This window comes from Nicotiana tomentosiformis, chromosome 4 (assembly GCF_000390325.3).
Source record: "Nicotiana tomentosiformis chromosome 4, ASM39032v3, whole genome shotgun sequence".
Classification (NCBI taxonomy): domain Eukaryota; kingdom Viridiplantae; phylum Streptophyta; class Magnoliopsida; order Solanales; family Solanaceae; genus Nicotiana; species Nicotiana tomentosiformis.
Genome location: NC_090815.1, coordinates 97,204,520 through 97,223,378, shown reverse-complemented (window position 1 = coordinate 97,223,378; position 18,859 = coordinate 97,204,520). Strand labels below are relative to the sequence as shown.

At 36.0% G+C, this 18,859-nt stretch overlaps 1 protein-coding gene and 1 non-coding gene across 3 annotated transcripts; one reads left to right on the top strand and one right to left on the bottom strand.

Moving 5' to 3' along the window:
• Window positions 1-5,575: 5,575 nt before the first annotated feature.
• On the bottom strand, window positions 5,576-17,013 carry LOC104105865 (E3 ubiquitin-protein ligase RING1-like). 2 transcript variants are annotated; one of them, XM_009614277.4, is made up of 2 exons: window positions 15,920-17,013; window positions 5,576-5,800 (listed from the first exon to the last, which is right to left on the bottom strand). In XM_009614277.4, the coding sequence occupies exon 1, from the start codon at window positions 16,859-16,861 to the stop codon at window positions 15,953-15,955; it is 909 nt and encodes a 302-aa protein (XP_009612572.1). In that variant the 5' UTR covers window positions 16,862-17,013; the 3' UTR covers window positions 5,576-5,800; window positions 15,920-15,952. The 2 variants fall into 2 exon arrangements, with proteins under 2 accessions (XP_009612572.1, XP_018629555.1); XM_018774039.3 differs by lacking the exon at window positions 5,576-5,800 and adding an exon at window positions 15,414-15,583 and having other exon boundaries at window positions 15,920-16,982.
• Window positions 17,014-17,107: 94 nt separating this feature from the next.
• Window positions 17,108-17,189, top strand: TRNAS-GCU (transfer RNA serine (anticodon GCU)). Its single transcript has one exon. It is a non-coding gene; the product is annotated as a tRNA-Ser (tRNA).
• Window positions 17,190-18,859: the final 1,670 nt, after the last annotated feature.

Sequence of the window (18,859 nt, the reverse complement as noted above, 5' to 3'; positions counted from 1 at the left end):
AAAATGCTGAAGCAAATTTTATTTCTGAAGATAATTTAGACTTCATGCATTTGGATGTAGCTGATTACTTTGCACTCCCAGAAGGAGAAACAAGTCATGTGATCGGTAGTGAATCTGTAGAGATGTAAATATTTTAATTTTTGTTATTTGTAGTAGATAGTATAGTTATGTAATTGTTGTACATAAATAAAAGTTATAATGTTTACTATCATATTTATTTTGTTTATGTCATTTTGAAGAATATGGATAATCCTTAAATTATGTTTGGATCAAAGACCAATCATGAAGATATTTGTGTAGTTGATAGTGAAACAACTCATGCCATATTTAAAGATCAGAAATACTTTTCTTATTTGCATAAAGAAAAAGTAAATATTTCTACAATTTCTGGTAATATAAGTTTGATTGAAGGCTCCGGAAGAACTATTGTATTTCTGTCTAAGGGAACAAAACTTATTATTGACAATGCATTGTACTCCTCCAAGTCCCGAAGAAACTTGTTGAGTTTTATAGATATCCGCCGAAATGGGTATCATGTTGAAACAATATATGAAATGAATGTGGAATATCTTTGTATTACAAAGAATATTTCTGGCCAGAAATGCATTGTAGAAAAGTTATCAACTTTATCTTCTGGCTTATATTATTCAAAGATTAGTACAGTTGAAGCACACTCTATCGTAAACCAGAAGTTTACTGATTCAAATACTTTTGTGCTTTGGCATGGCCGTTTGGGCCATCCTGGATCAATAATGATGAGACGAATTACTGAAAATTCGAGTGGGCATCCATTAAAGAACCTGAAGATTCTTACAAATAATGAATTTTCTTGTGATGCTTGTTATCAAGGCAAAATGATCACTAGACCATCACCAATGAAGGTTGGCATTGAGTCCCCTACCTTCTTAGAACGTATATATGGGGATATATGTGGACCTATTCACCCACCAAGTGGGTTGTTTAGATATTTTATGGTCCTAATAGATGCATCTTCAAGATGGTCTCATGTGTGCCTATTATCATCTCGCAACCTTGCATTTTGCAAAGTTATTAGCCCAAATAATTCGATTAAGGGCACAATTCCCAGATTATCCTATAAAGGCTATTCGCCTTGATAATGCTGGAGAATTCTCATCTCAAGCTTTTGATGATTATTGTCTATCAGTTGGGATAAAAGTTGAACATCCGGTAGCTTATGTTCATACTCAAAATGGCCTTGCAGAGTCATTTATTAAACGACTGCAATTGATAGCAAGACCACTACTTATGAAAACAAAATTGCCCACTACTGTTTGGGGCCATGCTATCTTGCACGCAGCATCACTTATCCGTCTCAGACCAACACATTATAATAAATATTCTCCGTCACAATTAGTTTTTGGTCATGAACCAAATATTGTCCATCTACAAATTTTTGGATGTGCTGTATATGTGCCAGTAGCACCACCACAGCGCAGTAAGATGGGCCCCCAAAGAAGGTTAGGAATATATATTGGGTTTGAATCACCCTCTATTATTCGCTATCTTGAACCATTGATGGGAGATTTATTTACTGCTTGAATTGCAGATTGTCGATTTGATGAAACAAATTTTTCACAATTAGGGGGAGAGAAAAAGGAAATCAAAAGAGAAATTGTGTGGAAAGTTTCATCATTATCTCACTTTGATCCACGTACCCCTATATGTAATCAGGAGGTCCAGAAGATCATACATTTACAGAATATAGCAAATCAAATGCCAGACGCATTTACTGATTTGAAAAGGATAACTAAGTCACATATCCCTGCAGAGAATGTGCCTATACGAATTGATGTCCCAGCAGGACCATCTATTAGCATGAGAGCTAGTGAACCTAAAGCATGCCTGAAGCGTGGTAGGCCTATGGGTTCTAAGGATCGAAATCCTAGAAAAGAAAAATCGAAAAATGATCAAAATGATATTATGAAAGGATCTCCTGAAGAGACCCAAGATCTGATTAGTTATGAGATTCCTGAAGAAATCAATAAACCCGAGACTCAAGTGAGCGAAGAACTTTTAATAAGTTCTACTGGTGATGGGATTAATTGAAATCGATCTGAAATAGTGGTGGATAATATTTTTGCATATAATGTTGCACTTAACATTATGCAAGATAGTGAGAATTTTGAACCCCGATCTGTCGAAGAATGTCAACAAAGATCTGATTGGCCAAAATGGCAAGGGGCAATTCAATCAGAATTGAACGCACTTGCTAAAAGAGAGGTCTTTGGACCAGTAGTCCAAACACCTGCTGGTATAAAATCAGTTGGTCATAAATGGGTTTTTGTGCGAAAAAGGAATGAGCAAAATGAAGTTGAAAGATACAAGGCTCGCCTTGTCTCACAAGGATTCGCACAACGACCTGGAGTCGATTATGAAGAAACATATTCACCCGTTATGAATGCCATAACATTTCGATATCTCATCAGTTTAGCCTTACGTGAAAGGCTTGAAATACATATTATGGATGTGGTTACAGCTTATCTGTATGGGTCACTTGATAATAAGATTTACATGAAAATTCCTGAAGGATTTAAAATGCCTGAAGCATATTCAAAATCTCGGGAAATGTACTCAATCAGATTACAAAGATCTTTGTACGGTTTAAAACAATCTGGGCGCATGTGGTATAATCGCCTCAGTGAATATTTGTTGAAAGAAGGTTACATAAATGATGTTATTTGTCCATGTATTTTTATAAAGAAAATGGCATTAGAATTTGTTATACTTGCTGTTTATGTTGATGACATAAATCTTGTTGGAACTCCAGAAGAGCTCCAAAAGGCAATTGAATATCTTAAGAAAGAATTTGAGATGAAAGATCTTGGAAAGACAAAACTTTGTCTTGGACTGCAAATTGAATATTTAGCAAATGGGATCTTTATGCATCAATCTGCCTATACAGAAAGGGTCTTAAAACGCTTTTACATGGACAAAGCGCACCCATTGAGTACACCAATGGTTGTTCGATCACTTGAAGTGAATAAGGACCCGTTCCGACCTCCAGAAGAGGATGAGGAACTCCTGGGTCCTGAAACACCCTATCTCAGTGCAATTGGTGCACTTATGTATCTTGCTAATGCTACAAGGCCTGACATAGCATTTTCTATTAATTTACTAGCAAGATATAGCTCTTCTCCTACACGGAGACATCGGAACGGGATTAAGCATATATTGCGATATTTAAAGGGAACTCTTGATATGGGTTTGTTTTATGCTAACAAAGATAGTGCAAATCTTGTTGGTTATGCAGATGCAGGTTATTTATCTGATCCCCATAAAGCTAGATCTCAAACCGGGTACGTGTTTACATGTGGAGGTACTGTCATATCATGGCGCTCCACAAAGCAGTTAATTATTGCTACTTCTTCAAATCATGCTGAGATAATAGCTATTCATGAAGCAAGTAGGGAATGTGTATGGTTGAGATCAATGATTCATTTTATTCAAGAAAAATATGATTTGGAGTGTGATAAAAGATCCACAATTTTATACGAAGACAATGCTGCATGCATAGCTCAATTGGAGGGAGGATTTATAAAAGGAGATAGAACGAAGCACATTTCATCAAAATTATTCTACACACACGATCTTCAGAAAAATGGTGACATTGATGTGCAGCAAATCCGTTCAAGTGACAATCCGGCAGATTTATTCACTAAATCTTTGCCAACTTCAACTTTTGAGAAGATGGTATACAAGATTGGAATGCGGAGACTCAAATATTTGAAACAAGGTTTTCATCAGGGGAAGTAAAATACGCGATGTACTCTTTTTTCCTTACTAAGATTTTTTTTCACAGGGTTTTCCTTATAAGATTTTTAATGAGGCATCTAGAAATGCGTATTATTAAATATGTGTACTCTTTTTCCTTCACTAGGATTTTTCTCACTGGGTTTTTCCTAGTAAGGTTTTAACGGGGCACAATACCTTTTAATGAACATCCAAGGGGGAGTGTTATGAAAATAATTATATTGTGGATGTTCATTTATTACTCCGCTATAGATAATCTTCCTGAAGAAGATTATCCATTTAGTACTCTGTTGAAGTTTATCTACAAGCAGCTGATGCAAGCAGGTTGCAAGCAGCTCAATGAAATGATTTGCAGCAGCTTCTTATTAAACAGGCAGGTTGCAAGCAGCTCATGCAGACAGCTTACAAGCAGCTAAAGAAAAGCCTTGCAGCTGCTTCCTGAAAAGCCTCGCAGCTGCTTCCTTTCTTCTATAAATAGAGGAGTTTTCAGTTCATTATGTACATGAATTTGAAGTTGAATAATATATCAGTTTCTCTCTATACTTGTCTTTACTTTACAGTCTTTATTTTATAACATGCTGGAAATTTTAGAACCAAAAAGAATTGAAGATCAATATTATAAATATTAAAGGAATAATTAAATGGCGATTCTTATACAATAGGAAATTAATTAAATGGCTATTCCTAAATAGTAGGGAATTATTTAAATGAATATTCTTAAATATTAAAAAATAGTAAATGACTATTGTATCAAGTGTGAACTCTATTTTAAAAGGATAAAAAAGGCGAACGACATTTTGCTAAGAGTTTTCGTGCTTTTAATATAATATAGATAAGTTGATAACGTCCCATTTGCAACAATTCAGGTTAGGTAATAAACGCTAATGATGAAAAATAACATAAATAGAATTTTTTTTTTTTTACAGTTCTTTTAGACATCAAATAATGGAAAATTTGAGAAAGTAAATAAATGCATTTCCTTAATAAGAAGAGGTGCCACATCAGCTTTTTCATTACTTGCTTTATATAGATATATAGATATAGATTGATTAAGCTTTTATTCTAATTATGTCACGCATATTCATATTTTGATGAGCATACACAATAACGAGTACAAAATAGAATCTCCTCTTACTGAACCTCAGCTGATGGTTGGCAAACAAAATAGTACAAAACGAAACTGCCAACACCAATCACCACAAATAATACCTACATTATTGATTATTCCATGTCAAAAGGCATTTTTCTAAGTGGAAAAAGTTTCTCTTTTCTTATGAAATAGATGACCAAAGATTTTTTTTCTTTTTTTGATAATATCTGAATCAACTCGTACGCACCTTGATTATTTCACCGGGCATATGTTACCCCCTCCCAAACCCCACCAACATAGGTACCGAATAACTCCGTTCATCGATACTTGAGTAGATGGGAAAAGACCTCGTTATGTTTTTTTTCCTCTGAAACAAAACTTCTCATGAGTTTCATACCATTCCATGGAATGTCTTCGAGACACCAAACTTCGTACTGAACTTCTCTTGCAAGTACAAATAAACACATACAAAACCCAGGACGTAATGCGAATTCCTCATACACTTGCCAGAATAGGCCACTGTAACATAATAGAAAGCTAAAGTTGTAGGGTTGTGGTCAGAAGGCCACGTAGTATTTTGACAAAATGGCTATTCAAGAGTTTTTGCAATTTGAGAACCCTCACTTTCAACCCAACAACGTCGTCAAGCTAAGTAATCACCACTATAGTTAAATAGCACACCAACTTATCTAGGAAGAGTAAAGCAAATCATAGTTCAACCAAAATTTGTGAATGTTATTAATGCTTGTAGATGTATCACAACAAAGTACAAATTTGACAAGCAACACATAATAGTGCTATAACAAAATGAGGGTTTTGACACTATCTATTTTGATTATTGAGCTCAAGCATGGTTATCCATCACAGATTTACAATTCTCCAGATATATGTCGAAATTATTCTCTCGGATGTTCCTAATTAGTAACAATTATACAGTACCTGCAAAATGAAATATAAAGGTCAAATAATTTAGTCAACAGAAATCATATAATAAAAAAAAAATAGAGTGCATCACTGTTTTAGATATCTCGGGCATGCATTTCAGCTCCAAAAAAAATCACTTAAAAGATCAAAACAAATACAAGCAAACAGAACCCAACAAAGTCTCCATATTTGATTTTTCAGAGTCTCAACTAGCCCATAAAATTCCTTCCTAAAACATGATGTCATTAGATGGTAGCTTAGGCAAAAACCTAAAAGGTTCAAAACCCTTCAAATGATCATATGCTATAAACAATGCATAATACTACTAACAAACAATATTCTCTTTGATTTTCTGTCTTTCCTTTATATCTTTAGGCAGTAAAAAGCAGTATGGATATGAAACACCAGTATGGATATCTTTGGGAAAGGAAACGTCGAAAGTGTGCAACCTATCTGCATAATTAGCAGAAGGGCCAAATGGAGGACAAAACAACAAAAACAACTATGTCTCAGCCCCAAACAAGTCGGGGTAGGCTATGAATCCTCACTAACCATGTTTCTCCATTTAAGTTCAACTAATGTCATCATCATAATTATAAGAAAAAGAATTAGTTTCCAGCATTACTTGCCTTATAAGACCACCCTCTTACAGCTGCTGCAGTATGCAGCCATACAGAAAGCTATATGTCTCAAACGTAATACAGGCCTAGAAGCGGTAAGGGCGATTCATCATCTCAGCCAAGCCCTAAACTTGGTTGTAAATTGTAATATAATTTTGAAAAGAGAAATTGAAAAAATAATTAAAACATCCCCGGAGTGTCACTTCTGTTTGGGCAGCAGGAGCTAAACAATGTCTCCCGGTATGCTCGATTCATATGTGTCATCACTCATTAGCAATTTTTTTAACTTTGACCTAAATGATCCATGCAATAAAGATGCTCAAGAAAGAGATTGAGAGGAGTAAAGACATTACAAGTACATCAGAAACCAACTCAAGCAAACTATAGTAGTGTGGAATAATCCAAAATTTGGAAGGATGTGACAGGACTGATAACCACCACACCACTCTCCAAACCAGTCCTCAATAAAGGCAGAATGATCCTTCTTAGACTCTTCAGGAGTAAAAGGCAGAAGTGTCAGCAGTTTAGTCACAGACAATTCAATCTTTAAATCCAATGTTAATGACCTCATTTAACAAATAAATCAGAAAAGTTGTTCATGATGGTAAGCTAGGCGGAATTGAGTCAAGGGACAATGCTGCTATTTTCTGAGGGATGAAGGAGAAGGACAAAGACGACATTAACAAGGATAATGAACTTTTCTTACCTATAGAAGCCACTGCCAAGAAGCAAACCTGAATTGATCTCATCTTATTCACCCTATCAGACTACAAAGTTAATGCACAAACTCCCAAATCACATAGCTCCTCAAAGAAAAGAACTTTATTCACATTCCTTGTTATGCAACAGAATAATAGCATGTTTGAAAAAGTACTTTTGGCGAGAAGCAGTTTGTGTTTGGCTAATTAATTTGAAAAGCACTTCTGGGCAGCAATTAGTGTTTGGTCAAGCATTTAAAAAGTGCTTCTAAGTGCATTTTTCTCAAAAGTGCTTTTCAAGAAAGTGCTTTTGGGGAGAAGCTGTTTTTTTCTGTTTATCCGAAACTAATTCTGCTTCTCCTCAAAAGTACTTTTTTCCTCTAAAAATCTTGGCCAAACACTTCAACTTTGAAAAAAAAAGAAGAAAAAAAGTGCTTCTAGGTTTGAAGAAGCTTGGCCAAACAGGCTATAATTTGGTTAATCTGGGAAGATCGCATGCACAAGGATCTGGTTCAACAAATTTTTAGAAGCATAAGTTTAGGTTGTTGTGGAAAGAAATAAAATGTCCTTTTTTTGGCATAAAAATCTCATGTCATAACCATCGCAAACTACCCTCGAAAGGAAAATCTTGTAGAAGTTTGTTGACTTGTATAACTTGGCTAGTGTATTCCTCTTTCTTTTTCCTAATCAAATGTCCTTTTTGGAATAAAAATCTCATGCCATAACCATTGCAAACTACCCTCAAAAGGCAAATCTTGTAGAAGTTTGTTGACTTGTATAACTTGGCTAGTGTATTCCTCTCTTTTTTTCCTAAATAAATATGGGACACTTTAGATCCATCAATTGGGTTTGGCATTACAGCCGACATTCCTACTAAGAATTCATATGCAACTAAGCAATTCTAGTAAGGGGCAATTATGTCCTAAAAGATAGTTGCAATAATCCTAAAGCTGGTGTAGCCTCCACATATTTTTTTTGATGAAGTAAGAGAACTGCATTAAAGGCTTCAAGAAGATGCAAGAAGTACAAAAGAGAGATACATAAAGACACAGTCAGCTTTGCAGACAAAAACTAGGCTAAAGCTAAGGAGCTTACGAAGTCCAAAAGATTAATAGGACAATTGACAGGAGCTAAGTTCTGCCAACTATATAACCATAAAAGACATCTAGCCTTAAGTGCATATGTAGGAGTTGATATCCCCATCAAAACATCTGTGATTCATTTCTGTCCAAACACACCACAAAACACAAGAAGGGATCATCTGCCAAACTTTACTGATGGAGTTATCAACTTTCCATGAAGACCGGCTTTCATAGGCATCCTTAATGTTCTAAGGCATGACCCAGCTTAAACAAAAGATGGCAAAGAACATACACCAGATATCTGCTGCAACTGGGCAGTGAAGAAAGAGATGCATGTTGGATTCTGGCTGCTGCAAACACATATAACATCTGTTGGCCAATTGACTTATTCTGATGATATTGTCCTGGGTTAGGCATGCTTCATTTAGGGCTATCCAACTAAAACAGGAGATTTTTGTAGGTAGCTTGGTCTTCTAGATGTATTTCCAAGACCATCTATCAATGATTTCATTGGTGGAGCAAAAGCGAGTGTAGCCTGCTTTCACAGTGTAAAGATCATCCTTGGAACTTCCCCACCTTATACTGTCAAAAGTATTTTCCTTGTCTGAGAAGCCTTCCAATTTTGCCAGCAGATTTAGAAGTTGTGGAAGCTCCCAGTCCTGCATATCCCTCCTGAAAAGAATGTGCCAACAATTGTCTTGCCAATTGCGAGAAATAGTGGAATCTTAATTCTGAGCTATCTGATAGAGGCTAGGAAAGTCAAACATCAGGATGGATCCTTCAAACCATTTATCTTTCCAGAACTTTATGTGATTGCCATTGCCCAATTTAAAATAGGAGTTCCGGGAAAATTCACTCCAGAGCTTCCTAATGTTCTTCCATGGACCGACCCCATATGGGCTTCTGGACAGCTTAGTACACCAATGATTCTCGGACCCATGCTTGGCCCTGACCACCTCTTTCCATAGTGAATTCTCCTCTTGATTGTATCTCCATAGCCATTTCATCAGCATGCATTTGTTGTGGATGGAAAGATCTCTGATGCCTAGGCCACCAAATACTTTGGCACGGTGACGTTTGACCACTTGGCTAGATGAAAAGCTTTGCTGCCTCCCTCCCATAGAAACGTTCCCCTGATCTTGTCAAGCTGCTTTACAATTTTGTTGGGAAAGCTGCATCACAATTTCCTAGGTTCCTGATACTTTGGCACGGTTACAATTTTGTTTGAATCCTCCAGATTGTTGACTTCATTTACAGGGTAGATAGTGCTTTTTGCCATGTTAATGTGCATGCCTAAAATAGCTTCAAGCAAATACAAAGTTAGATTAAGGTATAGGACTTGGGATCTTTCAGCCCCACAAAAGATCAGAGTATCATCTGCATAAAGCAAATGAGATACTAAGAGAGATGGTCCAGAGTTGTGCCCCACTTGAAAGCCACTAATCCATTGGAGTTGCTTCGCTTTGTCCAACATCTTGCTAAGGCCTTCCATGGCCAGAATAAAAAGGAAAGGAGAGAGAGGGTCCCCCTGTCTAAGTCTCTTCTGAGGGGAAAAGAATCCCACTGGCCCTCTGTTGACAAGTACGGAGAATTTAACTGTGGTAATGTGAAACTTCATCCATTTAATCCACCTGTCACCAAAGCCCATCTTCCTAAGCACAGTTAGAAGATATGCCCAATTCACCTTATCAAAGGCCTTTTCCACATCTAGCTTGCATAAAATACCAGGATTTCCATTCTTCAATTGCCAGTCTAATATCTCATTTGTAATGAGGGCTGCATCAGTGATTTGTTTGCCTTTTATAAAGGCATTCTAATGTCCAGAAACCAGACCACCAACCACTTTCTTGAGCCTTTCTGCAAGTAGTTTGGCTGCTATTTTGTAAACACTACCAATCAGACTGATTGGTCTATAGTCCTTGAGTTCAATGGCTCCCTTCTTTTTGGGAACTAAGGCTATAAAAGAGGCATTGCAAGACTTCACCATGTGACAGTTATGATGAAAGAAATTCAGGGCAGCCATCACCTCTTCCTTAATGATCAACCATGCTTTCTGGATGGAGCCTTATCTGGAAAGCATGCTTTAATAGTAGAAAGGACCTCCTCCTCCTCCTCAAAAGGAATTTCTAACCATGCTTTGTCTTCTTCTGATATTCTTTCTAGATCATCAAGACTAGCTGTAGGTCTCCACTGTTCAGACTCAGTGTATAATTGTTGGTAAAAATCCAGAATTTCCCCTTTTATCTACTCCTTATCTTAAATAATCTCATAATCAACCATAAGTCTGTCAATGCAATTATTTCTTCTATGGGAGGTCGCAATTCGTTGAAAGTATTTGGTGTTCCTATCTCCTTTGAGCCATAGGCACTTGGACTTCTGTCTCCATGAAATCTACTCAGCTTTTGCTATCTGCTCCAATTCTAATTTAAAAGCAAACATTTTGCTTTTTTCCTCTACAGTTTGAACCCTATTCTCCGTGACTTGTTCCAACACTAAAAGTTCATCTAAAACTTTGCTCTTTCTTGACTCAACCTTGCCAAAGACTTCCTTATTCCAGCAGGAGATGTCTTTCTTCAATAGTCTCAATTTCTGAATTAGAATACTCTCAACCTTGCATAGTTTGGCCAAGAAGTTCGTGAGGTTGGATGTTTCGGAACCTAGCCGGGTTTTTGCTTGTGTGGTGGCATAGTCATCGTTGTTGGAGCGCATCAAGGACTCCCATGTATGATATAGCTATTCCACCACTCTTCAATATTCTCTATGAATCCATCTACTTTTAACCACATGTTCTCAAATTTGAAGTAAGATGGATTCACCTCCGAGTCCCCACTCTCCAGAAGTAAAGGTTTATGATCAGAAAAAACTCTTGGAAGGGCAATCTGTTTCACATCCTTAAAGCATTCATTCCACTCTGGGATATAAGAAATCTATCTATTCTAGATGCCTGATAAATGTCTTCTCCCCTAGACCATGTGTAGAAGGCACCTTGGAGAGGTAAATCAATATGTAGCCTCCACAGTTTATTTTAGTCAAACTATGCAACATGGATTACATCCAATAAAAACTACCCATCCTCACTCCCGTACTAGTTGGGGATGGAGAAATACTTAAAATAACACAAAAATTTGCCCAGCATCAAACCATTTTGACAAGCTTTTGTGGAGGGAGAATCTGATAGTTTGACACAACAGAAAGAGCAACAGATTTCAGAAAATTCAACTGCCTCAGAGTAGATATCTCTTTGACTGTGTCTACTTGGCAAGATTTTTCAGGCATTGTTAGACGAAAAGAAGATTTGTTGATTAAACCGAGGGCTCAAAGTTGAGTTCATAGCTTTCTGACACAAAAGGAAAAAATAAAAGATCATAATTGTAAAACTGAATTGCTTATAACTTAGGATCCACAAAAACAATAGTTTTTAAACACTGAATTATTAATAAAATTAAATGTATCATACACAGGAATGACAATGTAATGAAGCACACTGACATGGAAAAGCTTCTTATAAGTGTGTCAAACACAGGGAAGAAGCTTCCTCCAATTGCAAGTTTTTGGTATGAAGCCAAGACGTCTACTTAAGCGAAAAGCGCAAAGAAGCAATAAGGTCCATAGGCCTTGAAGTGAAAAGCAAGAAGTGAAGTGCACGCTTCTTTGAAGTAGAGCGCACAATTACAAAAAATTTAAAAATACAAAGCATATATGAATTTAGGACTATAATAACAAATTGCAATCAAAACAACTAATTTCAGCATCCAATATACCAGAATACCGTTATAAATCTAACTCCTTTTTTTTATATCCATATATTAATCTAACTCCTCAATGTTGAGATGTGTTTGGATCACTTTGTGAGTTACTATTTAAAGCGCACACCTCGCTGAAGCACATAGCCTCACCTATTAAACGACAACCCTCGCTTTGTATCGATTCATCGCTTTACGCGACGAAGCAATGACTTTTAATACCAGACACTGAAGAGAGTAATGTAGATGGATAAGCAAGCTCTTTGTATTTTATGGACTTCTTTGAAAACAATTTTGTTTAAGAAAATGTAACACCTCATTAGTGCATTTATACTCGTGAAGAAAATGTTAACCATTATGAAAAGTGCACCTTTTCACCCCTAAGTTATATTCTTTTTCTCGTAAAGGAGCAAAACATGATTTTGAATTGGACCAAGGATAGGCTGCAAAAATATTCCATGTGCTAAGGTTCAGCATTGGCTATGAGCTTTAGGGAGGTTGGTGCATTATAGACCTTAGGGTACTCTCCCAGCTACTATCCCTAGTTAAAACTAATGTGAAATCCGATCGAGTTAACAACAACAACAACAACAACAAACCAGTATAATCCCACAAGTGAGGTCAGGGGAGGGTAGTAGTATGTACATAGACCTTAACTCTACCTAAAAAGTAGAGAGGCCATTTCCGATAGACCCTCGGCTCAAGAAACCCGATAGAGTGAAGAATTAGTTTAATAACTCCAGATTCCAGAAGTGCATTATTCCTTACCTTTCTTTCAACAAAAAAAAAAGGAAAAGAAAAAACTCCAGAAGTGCAATATTATCAGCTTTAGAGGCATCTGAATAGTGGCCAATAACCAAATCCCCCCTTTAAGCATCAACTTGAAACATTTTTCTCTACTTTGTGATACATGATGAGAAAAAGAAGAAAGAAAATTCTTATTGTACAAATGACAGAGCTTCTTATATAGCAAGTTAGATTACATGAGATAAGGAAACATATAGAATATATGAAATAACAAAAATTTAAGCTATGGAAACTTCCCTTTTTTCCAAATTTCCTAAGTAAGACAATCATTAGGAAAGCTCGGACTACTAGCCTAAGTATATTTACACTCTCTAATCTATTTTATGTGAAGGTGGGAGTCAAAAAGTTTTTTTACTACGACTTTCTCGAACACTTATTAAATATTTCGAATCATTAACTATGTTAACTTGTAGTACTTTTTATGCAATTTTCAAATATGTAAATTTAACTTTTAAAAACTTGAAGAATCTAGCTCCAATCCACACAGAAAACTAAGTGCATTGACCCTTGTACTCCTATTCCCTTCACATAAATAGGGACAGAGGGAGGAGCATATAACAACATTAATTCTCTTGACTTTCATTACGCCTCATCAAACTCATGGTAATGAAAACAACTTGAGTTTGCAAAGCAAAACTGGAAATTCAAGGTGCGTATCGCAGCAAGAGTTACAAGTGAGGGAACAATCATAGGAATAGTAGGTCAAAACGATGTCATTAGCAATTTCACAACAAAGAAAGTACTTCTCGCAGCATGCAAAGAAAGAAATCTATTCTTAGTCATCAAAAGCAGTATAATGATGCAACTCTCAGAGTAACTTGGTGGCTGAAGGGTAACTGAAAAATTTGTCAAAACAATGAAGGGAAATTCAATGTCTATAAGAGAGTCTTAATATCAAGGCCCTAATACCCATAAAGAAAGACAAGAGAAGAAGACATTTCCAGAACAGTTACTGAAAATTCAATGATAATAGGAGGGGTTCAATACCCAAAATCTGATACCAGGAAAAAGAAAAATCAACAAAGAGTTTTGATGAATGTATTCCTTGAAAAGAAGTTGAAGGAAAAGCCCAAATTATTGTCAGAAAATACATTGCTGCCAGAAGACAGGAAAAGTAAAATAATGACAAGATGAAGCTACTTAGGTCTTTGCCCAGATCATCGACACAGATACCAAATTGACAAAAAAAGAAGAGAAAACTCTTACTGAAATTAATTGAGAACGACATATAAGAAGGTTCCTTATATAGGATCTTAACTGCACAAAAATACAGAAATTTTAGACTATATAGAGTAAAGAAAATTTAGACTAATGAAACTTTCCTAATTACCGAGAATCATATTTATGACACAACCATTACTCCGTTAATAATATAGCATACTACTAACCTAGATATATTCTAACATTAACTACATCAGTTATCTTGGCTTCTTTTTTTGTTTTTGGAGAAGGTAACATATCAAATAAGTATTGAGAAGCTTAAGTACAATAATAAGTATTGAAAGTCAAGATAAGTTATCTTGACTTTCAATACTTCTTATTGTACTTAAGCTTGGAGTAGTATGGGTTAGTATTCTGAAACACAAGCTCCTGTCCGGGTAAGAGCTGCAGAACAAAGTATTGCATACTTTCACACCTTGCCAAATAACAACTTATGAACCTACAACCCATAAGCTATTATAATGCCCAACAGGGCAGGACGCACCTTGGTTGAAGCGTTCGTCGGAAAATTTTACTAAATATATGCACAAATAAAATGCAAGAAAGCGTGATAGTTCTAAGAAAGTTAAAATGACACCGCTTGCAAAGTGGTTCCTAGTTGTGGTTGGGCGCCTCAATCTTCAGTGTGTTGGCGTGTGTTCGACCCTCGCTATTAGCATTTTGTGTGTTTTAATAATTTTTTGAGTCTGCTATAAAAATATATGTCATGACTGGGGCTTGTACAACGGACCTCTCACTTAAAAAAGGCAACACTAAACCAATACACCAGTAACAATTCATTTTATATATATATATATATATATATATATATATATATATATATATATATAAAACCCTACAACGGAGTTATATTAGCAAATTCAAAATTGTAACTCTGGAAACTATTATCTTTCACTGCAATTTGCTATTTTGGGGGATTGAGCTCGCTGTTGTTCCCATTGTAAGTGAAGTCGTTGATTAGTTTCTTAAAATCTGATCCGGAGGAAAAATTAACAATTCAAAAATATCAATTAAATAACAATATTGCAATAATAAGAGCATATCTTCAAAAAGCTGATTGTTCTTTTTTCTTTTGTAGAACGTATGTCATTGTTATAGTGATTTGTTTATTCATTAGCTTCTTTAAATGTGACACCACTTCCGAAAAATCTTGCGTACGCCATTGACTCCCAAGTCCCAACCGCACCTCTATTTACATTATCGAAAGCATGTTACCTAAGCAGAATCTGAATGCACGCAGTCCAAAAAAATAATCTATTTCTATTCCCCTAATTGGATAAAAGGGTACTGAACACATAATTATAAGAACAGAAAAATGGTACTGAACCACTTTCTCTTGCTTCATGGTTATACATACCAAGCTACTCACTTTGGTAGATTAGATTCAAATGATTCACTATCGCCCATCATAAAAAAAGCAGTCATGTACACTAAGCTCCCGCTATGCGCGGGCCCGGAGAAGGGTCAGACAACATTGGGTCTTACATATGCAGCCTTACCTTGCATTTTTGCAAGAGGCTGTTTCTACGGCTTGAACATGTGACCTCCCGGTCATATGGCGACAACTTTTACCGTTCTGCAAAGGCTCTCTTTCATTCACTATTGCCCATACGCCAATATTTTGCAGCTTCCATTATTTAAAGGTCCTCAGTTTTAATGGATAGAAATGTTGCATTATCGAATGCAAGATTTAAAATAAAACCTAGATGCACAGTTGATGTACAATTGAAACATCATATATCCTAATTATATATACGCTCCAAATGGGACAAAAAGATGCTCATATTAAGAAGCAGTAAATGCTAGTACTTTATCTAAAAGTAGTTTAATCATAACAAATAAGACCACTAAGAGAAATCAACATATCAAGTTTATTATCAGAAGAACGAACAGTCAACATTGCACAGTAAATCCAAAAAACATAAAGCAATAATTCTGCAGAAAAACAACAATAAAGGCATACCTGAACATTGCTTAAATGAAACAAAGGCCAGTTTCAAGACCTGACGACAGTAGTATCCCCTTGACCACCACCAAGTCTATTATCACTCCCACCTACTTCATCACCATCACTCCCATTTTCCACTGGCCAACTCGGCCAACTCGACACAGTCTCCACGCTATTCGCCCTAGCCACAACCCCAACTCCTTGACCTGCCTGGCCAATTGTACTCTCTCCCCCGTCCAGCTGATGCCTCCTGGCAACACGCCTAAGCGTACGCCTAAACCCAAACAAATCCTCTTCCTCGGCCAATATCTCTCCAAGCCTCATTGCCCCAAGAAACCTCTCGCGTCGTCTAATGCATTCCTCATCATCCTCCTCCTCAGTCGGCAACTTAAACCTACAAACTGGACACGAATTATTCACTTCTAACCACGGCAAAATACAATCCGAATGATACATGTGTTTGCAAGGCAACATTTTCACTTCCATGTCCAGTAAAAAGTTGTCCTTGCAGACCGGACAAGGAATAACCGGATCATTCTCAAGCATCAATGAGCTAATTTTTATTCCCTCAAGTGCCTCCATGGCAGCTTTAGAAGCCGGGCTGTGCTGACGATTGGGAATGGGAGCGTCGTTAGCGGTGGTGAGATGGTGGATTAGACGGTGGAGATAAGGACTGTCAAGGAGGAAGTTATCGTCGGAGGGAGTGAAATTGGTCGCGGTGTTGAGGTCCGTGGATATGAGGTCTTCAAGGTTAGGGTTAGAATCAGGTTGATTTGGGAATTGAGGAAGAAGGGTAGGGGTAAAAGAGTCCATTTGCTCGAGGAAATCGGAATGGCAGTGAGGACAACGAGGAGGATCAGTAGAGGGTAGGTGGAGGAGGAAGACGCTCATGTCGCACTCGTGACACCAGAAAGTGTGGTGGTGCTGTGGTGGAGTTGCGGTTGTAGTGGTGGACATTTGGTGGTGAGTGGGAAAAACAAAGAATATTAGTGGGGTGGACACTTTTTTGTGATGGGAAAGACAAAAGTGGTTTATTTTTTGTTTGTTTCGTAAATCGTAAGTAAGGGGGGAAGAAATGGGGGAAAGGAGGAGGAAGAAGAAGAAGAAAGAAGAGAGTGGGACCCGGTGGTAGTTGGTGCGTTTCATTCTGTTGCGACGGTTCATCGTTTATTAATAATATAATGAGTTCCCTAAATATAAGATGTCGCTTTGGCCGAGTGGTTAAGGCGTGTGCCTGCTAAGTACATGGGGTTTCCCCGCGAGAGTTCGAATCTCTCAGGCGACGGTGTTTTTTTCAATTTACTCAATACTTTAAAATCAATTAAGATTTTATTTTTGTACATCATAATTAGAAGAAACCTTTAATTAATACCTCTTGTGTTAGGCAAACTTGTAATCACATCTACTTTAACTTTTGATAGAACTAATACTAAGAGTTTGAAGTTAACTTAAATTTACTATTTCACAATCCTAGAATAATTGGCCTCGTCATAGGATTATTGATCCTTTGAGCTGATTTATGCATTTCAAGATTTTCTCACTAACTTATCTTTATCATCATTTGAAATTTGTAGTTCTCTATGTTTTATTATTGTTCTTGTTTGCTTGGTTTTGGTGGTTTAAGATCTCTCATGCTTTGTTCTGGTTAGAGAACCATGTTTGATTTAAAAAGTTATTCACTTTTTTTATCCTTTTAAACTAAAAATTAAAATGGAGTTCACACCGCAAAATAGTCATTTAATTATTTTTCTGGTATTTAGAAATAGTCATCCAATTAATTTTTCACTATTTTGGAATAGTCATTTAAATATTTTTTTCACTATTTAGGAATAGTCATTTAATTAATTTTTTACTATTTAGGAATAACCGTTTAACAATTTTTTGAATATTTATAATACTTTCCTGCTATTTATAACTATTAGCTTTAGGGTACGCGCTTTGCGCGTGTACCTATATCAATGAGTATACAATTAAATGAATTATATAAATATTATTAATAATAAAATTAAGTTATAAAATAAGAACTAAAAAAGTGTAAGTTTTTGAAAATATTTAATGTTTATCATGTTTAGCTAGATTTTATCTCGTGCTTAATACTTGAGTTTGGTACTGGTTATGGCAACAGTTGTATCATCGCTTTCAAGGCCGGTTATGACATGTGTGGTAATTTGACATAGATTCATGCATAAATTTACTGTTATTACTTTGGGCCCGTTTGGATTAGCTTAAAAAAAGTGACTTTTAAGTTAAGTGCTGGAACTTGTTTTATAAATAAGCAGTTACGTGTTTGGATAAAAGTGCTGAAACTTAAAACAAGCTGATGAAGTGTTTGGTAAACAAGTGCTGGTAAACACTTTTTCTTGTTAAAATGATTAAAATATTCTTAAAGTTGTTAACATTATAAAGAAGATGATGACTATAATATTATATTTTCCGTTCATAGCTTCAAATTCAGGGGTAACACGTAAATTCATTGAATGATTTGATTTTAGAATATAGTTACACCAATTAAAAAAAAGGAAGGATTCAACGACTAAAAATATTAAATGTTATGGAACAAAAACAGAAACCAAAAGAACAATATTTACAAAATATTAGAACGTATCAAACATTATTTTAAAAACTATTGTTTGCTTCACGTTAAGAACTTCAAGAAATTGACAAATATTAGAGAATGGAAAAAAACAAATTGTATGTTGTAGGGTTTCTACTTAGGGGTAATTTCGGGATTAAGAAAAATTATAAGGGATAAGAATGTAATATCCTTGGTCAAAGCAATATAGCTTTTAAGCCAATTTAGAAAAGTTGAGTTTTCTAACTTATTGGTTTTAGCTTTTTCTAAGCAGATTTTAACTTTTTTTTAAGCCCATTTTTTGGTTGCCAAACACTTCCACAAGTAAAAAACTACTTAAAAGCTGGTTTGACCAGCTTTTAAGCCCATCCAAACAGGCTTAT

Excerpts from the sequence above, each read along its gene's own strand:
- LOC104105865 (XM_009614277.4), bottom strand. The coding sequence starts at position 16,861 with ATGTCCACCACTACAACCGCAACTCCACCACAGCACCACCACACTTTC.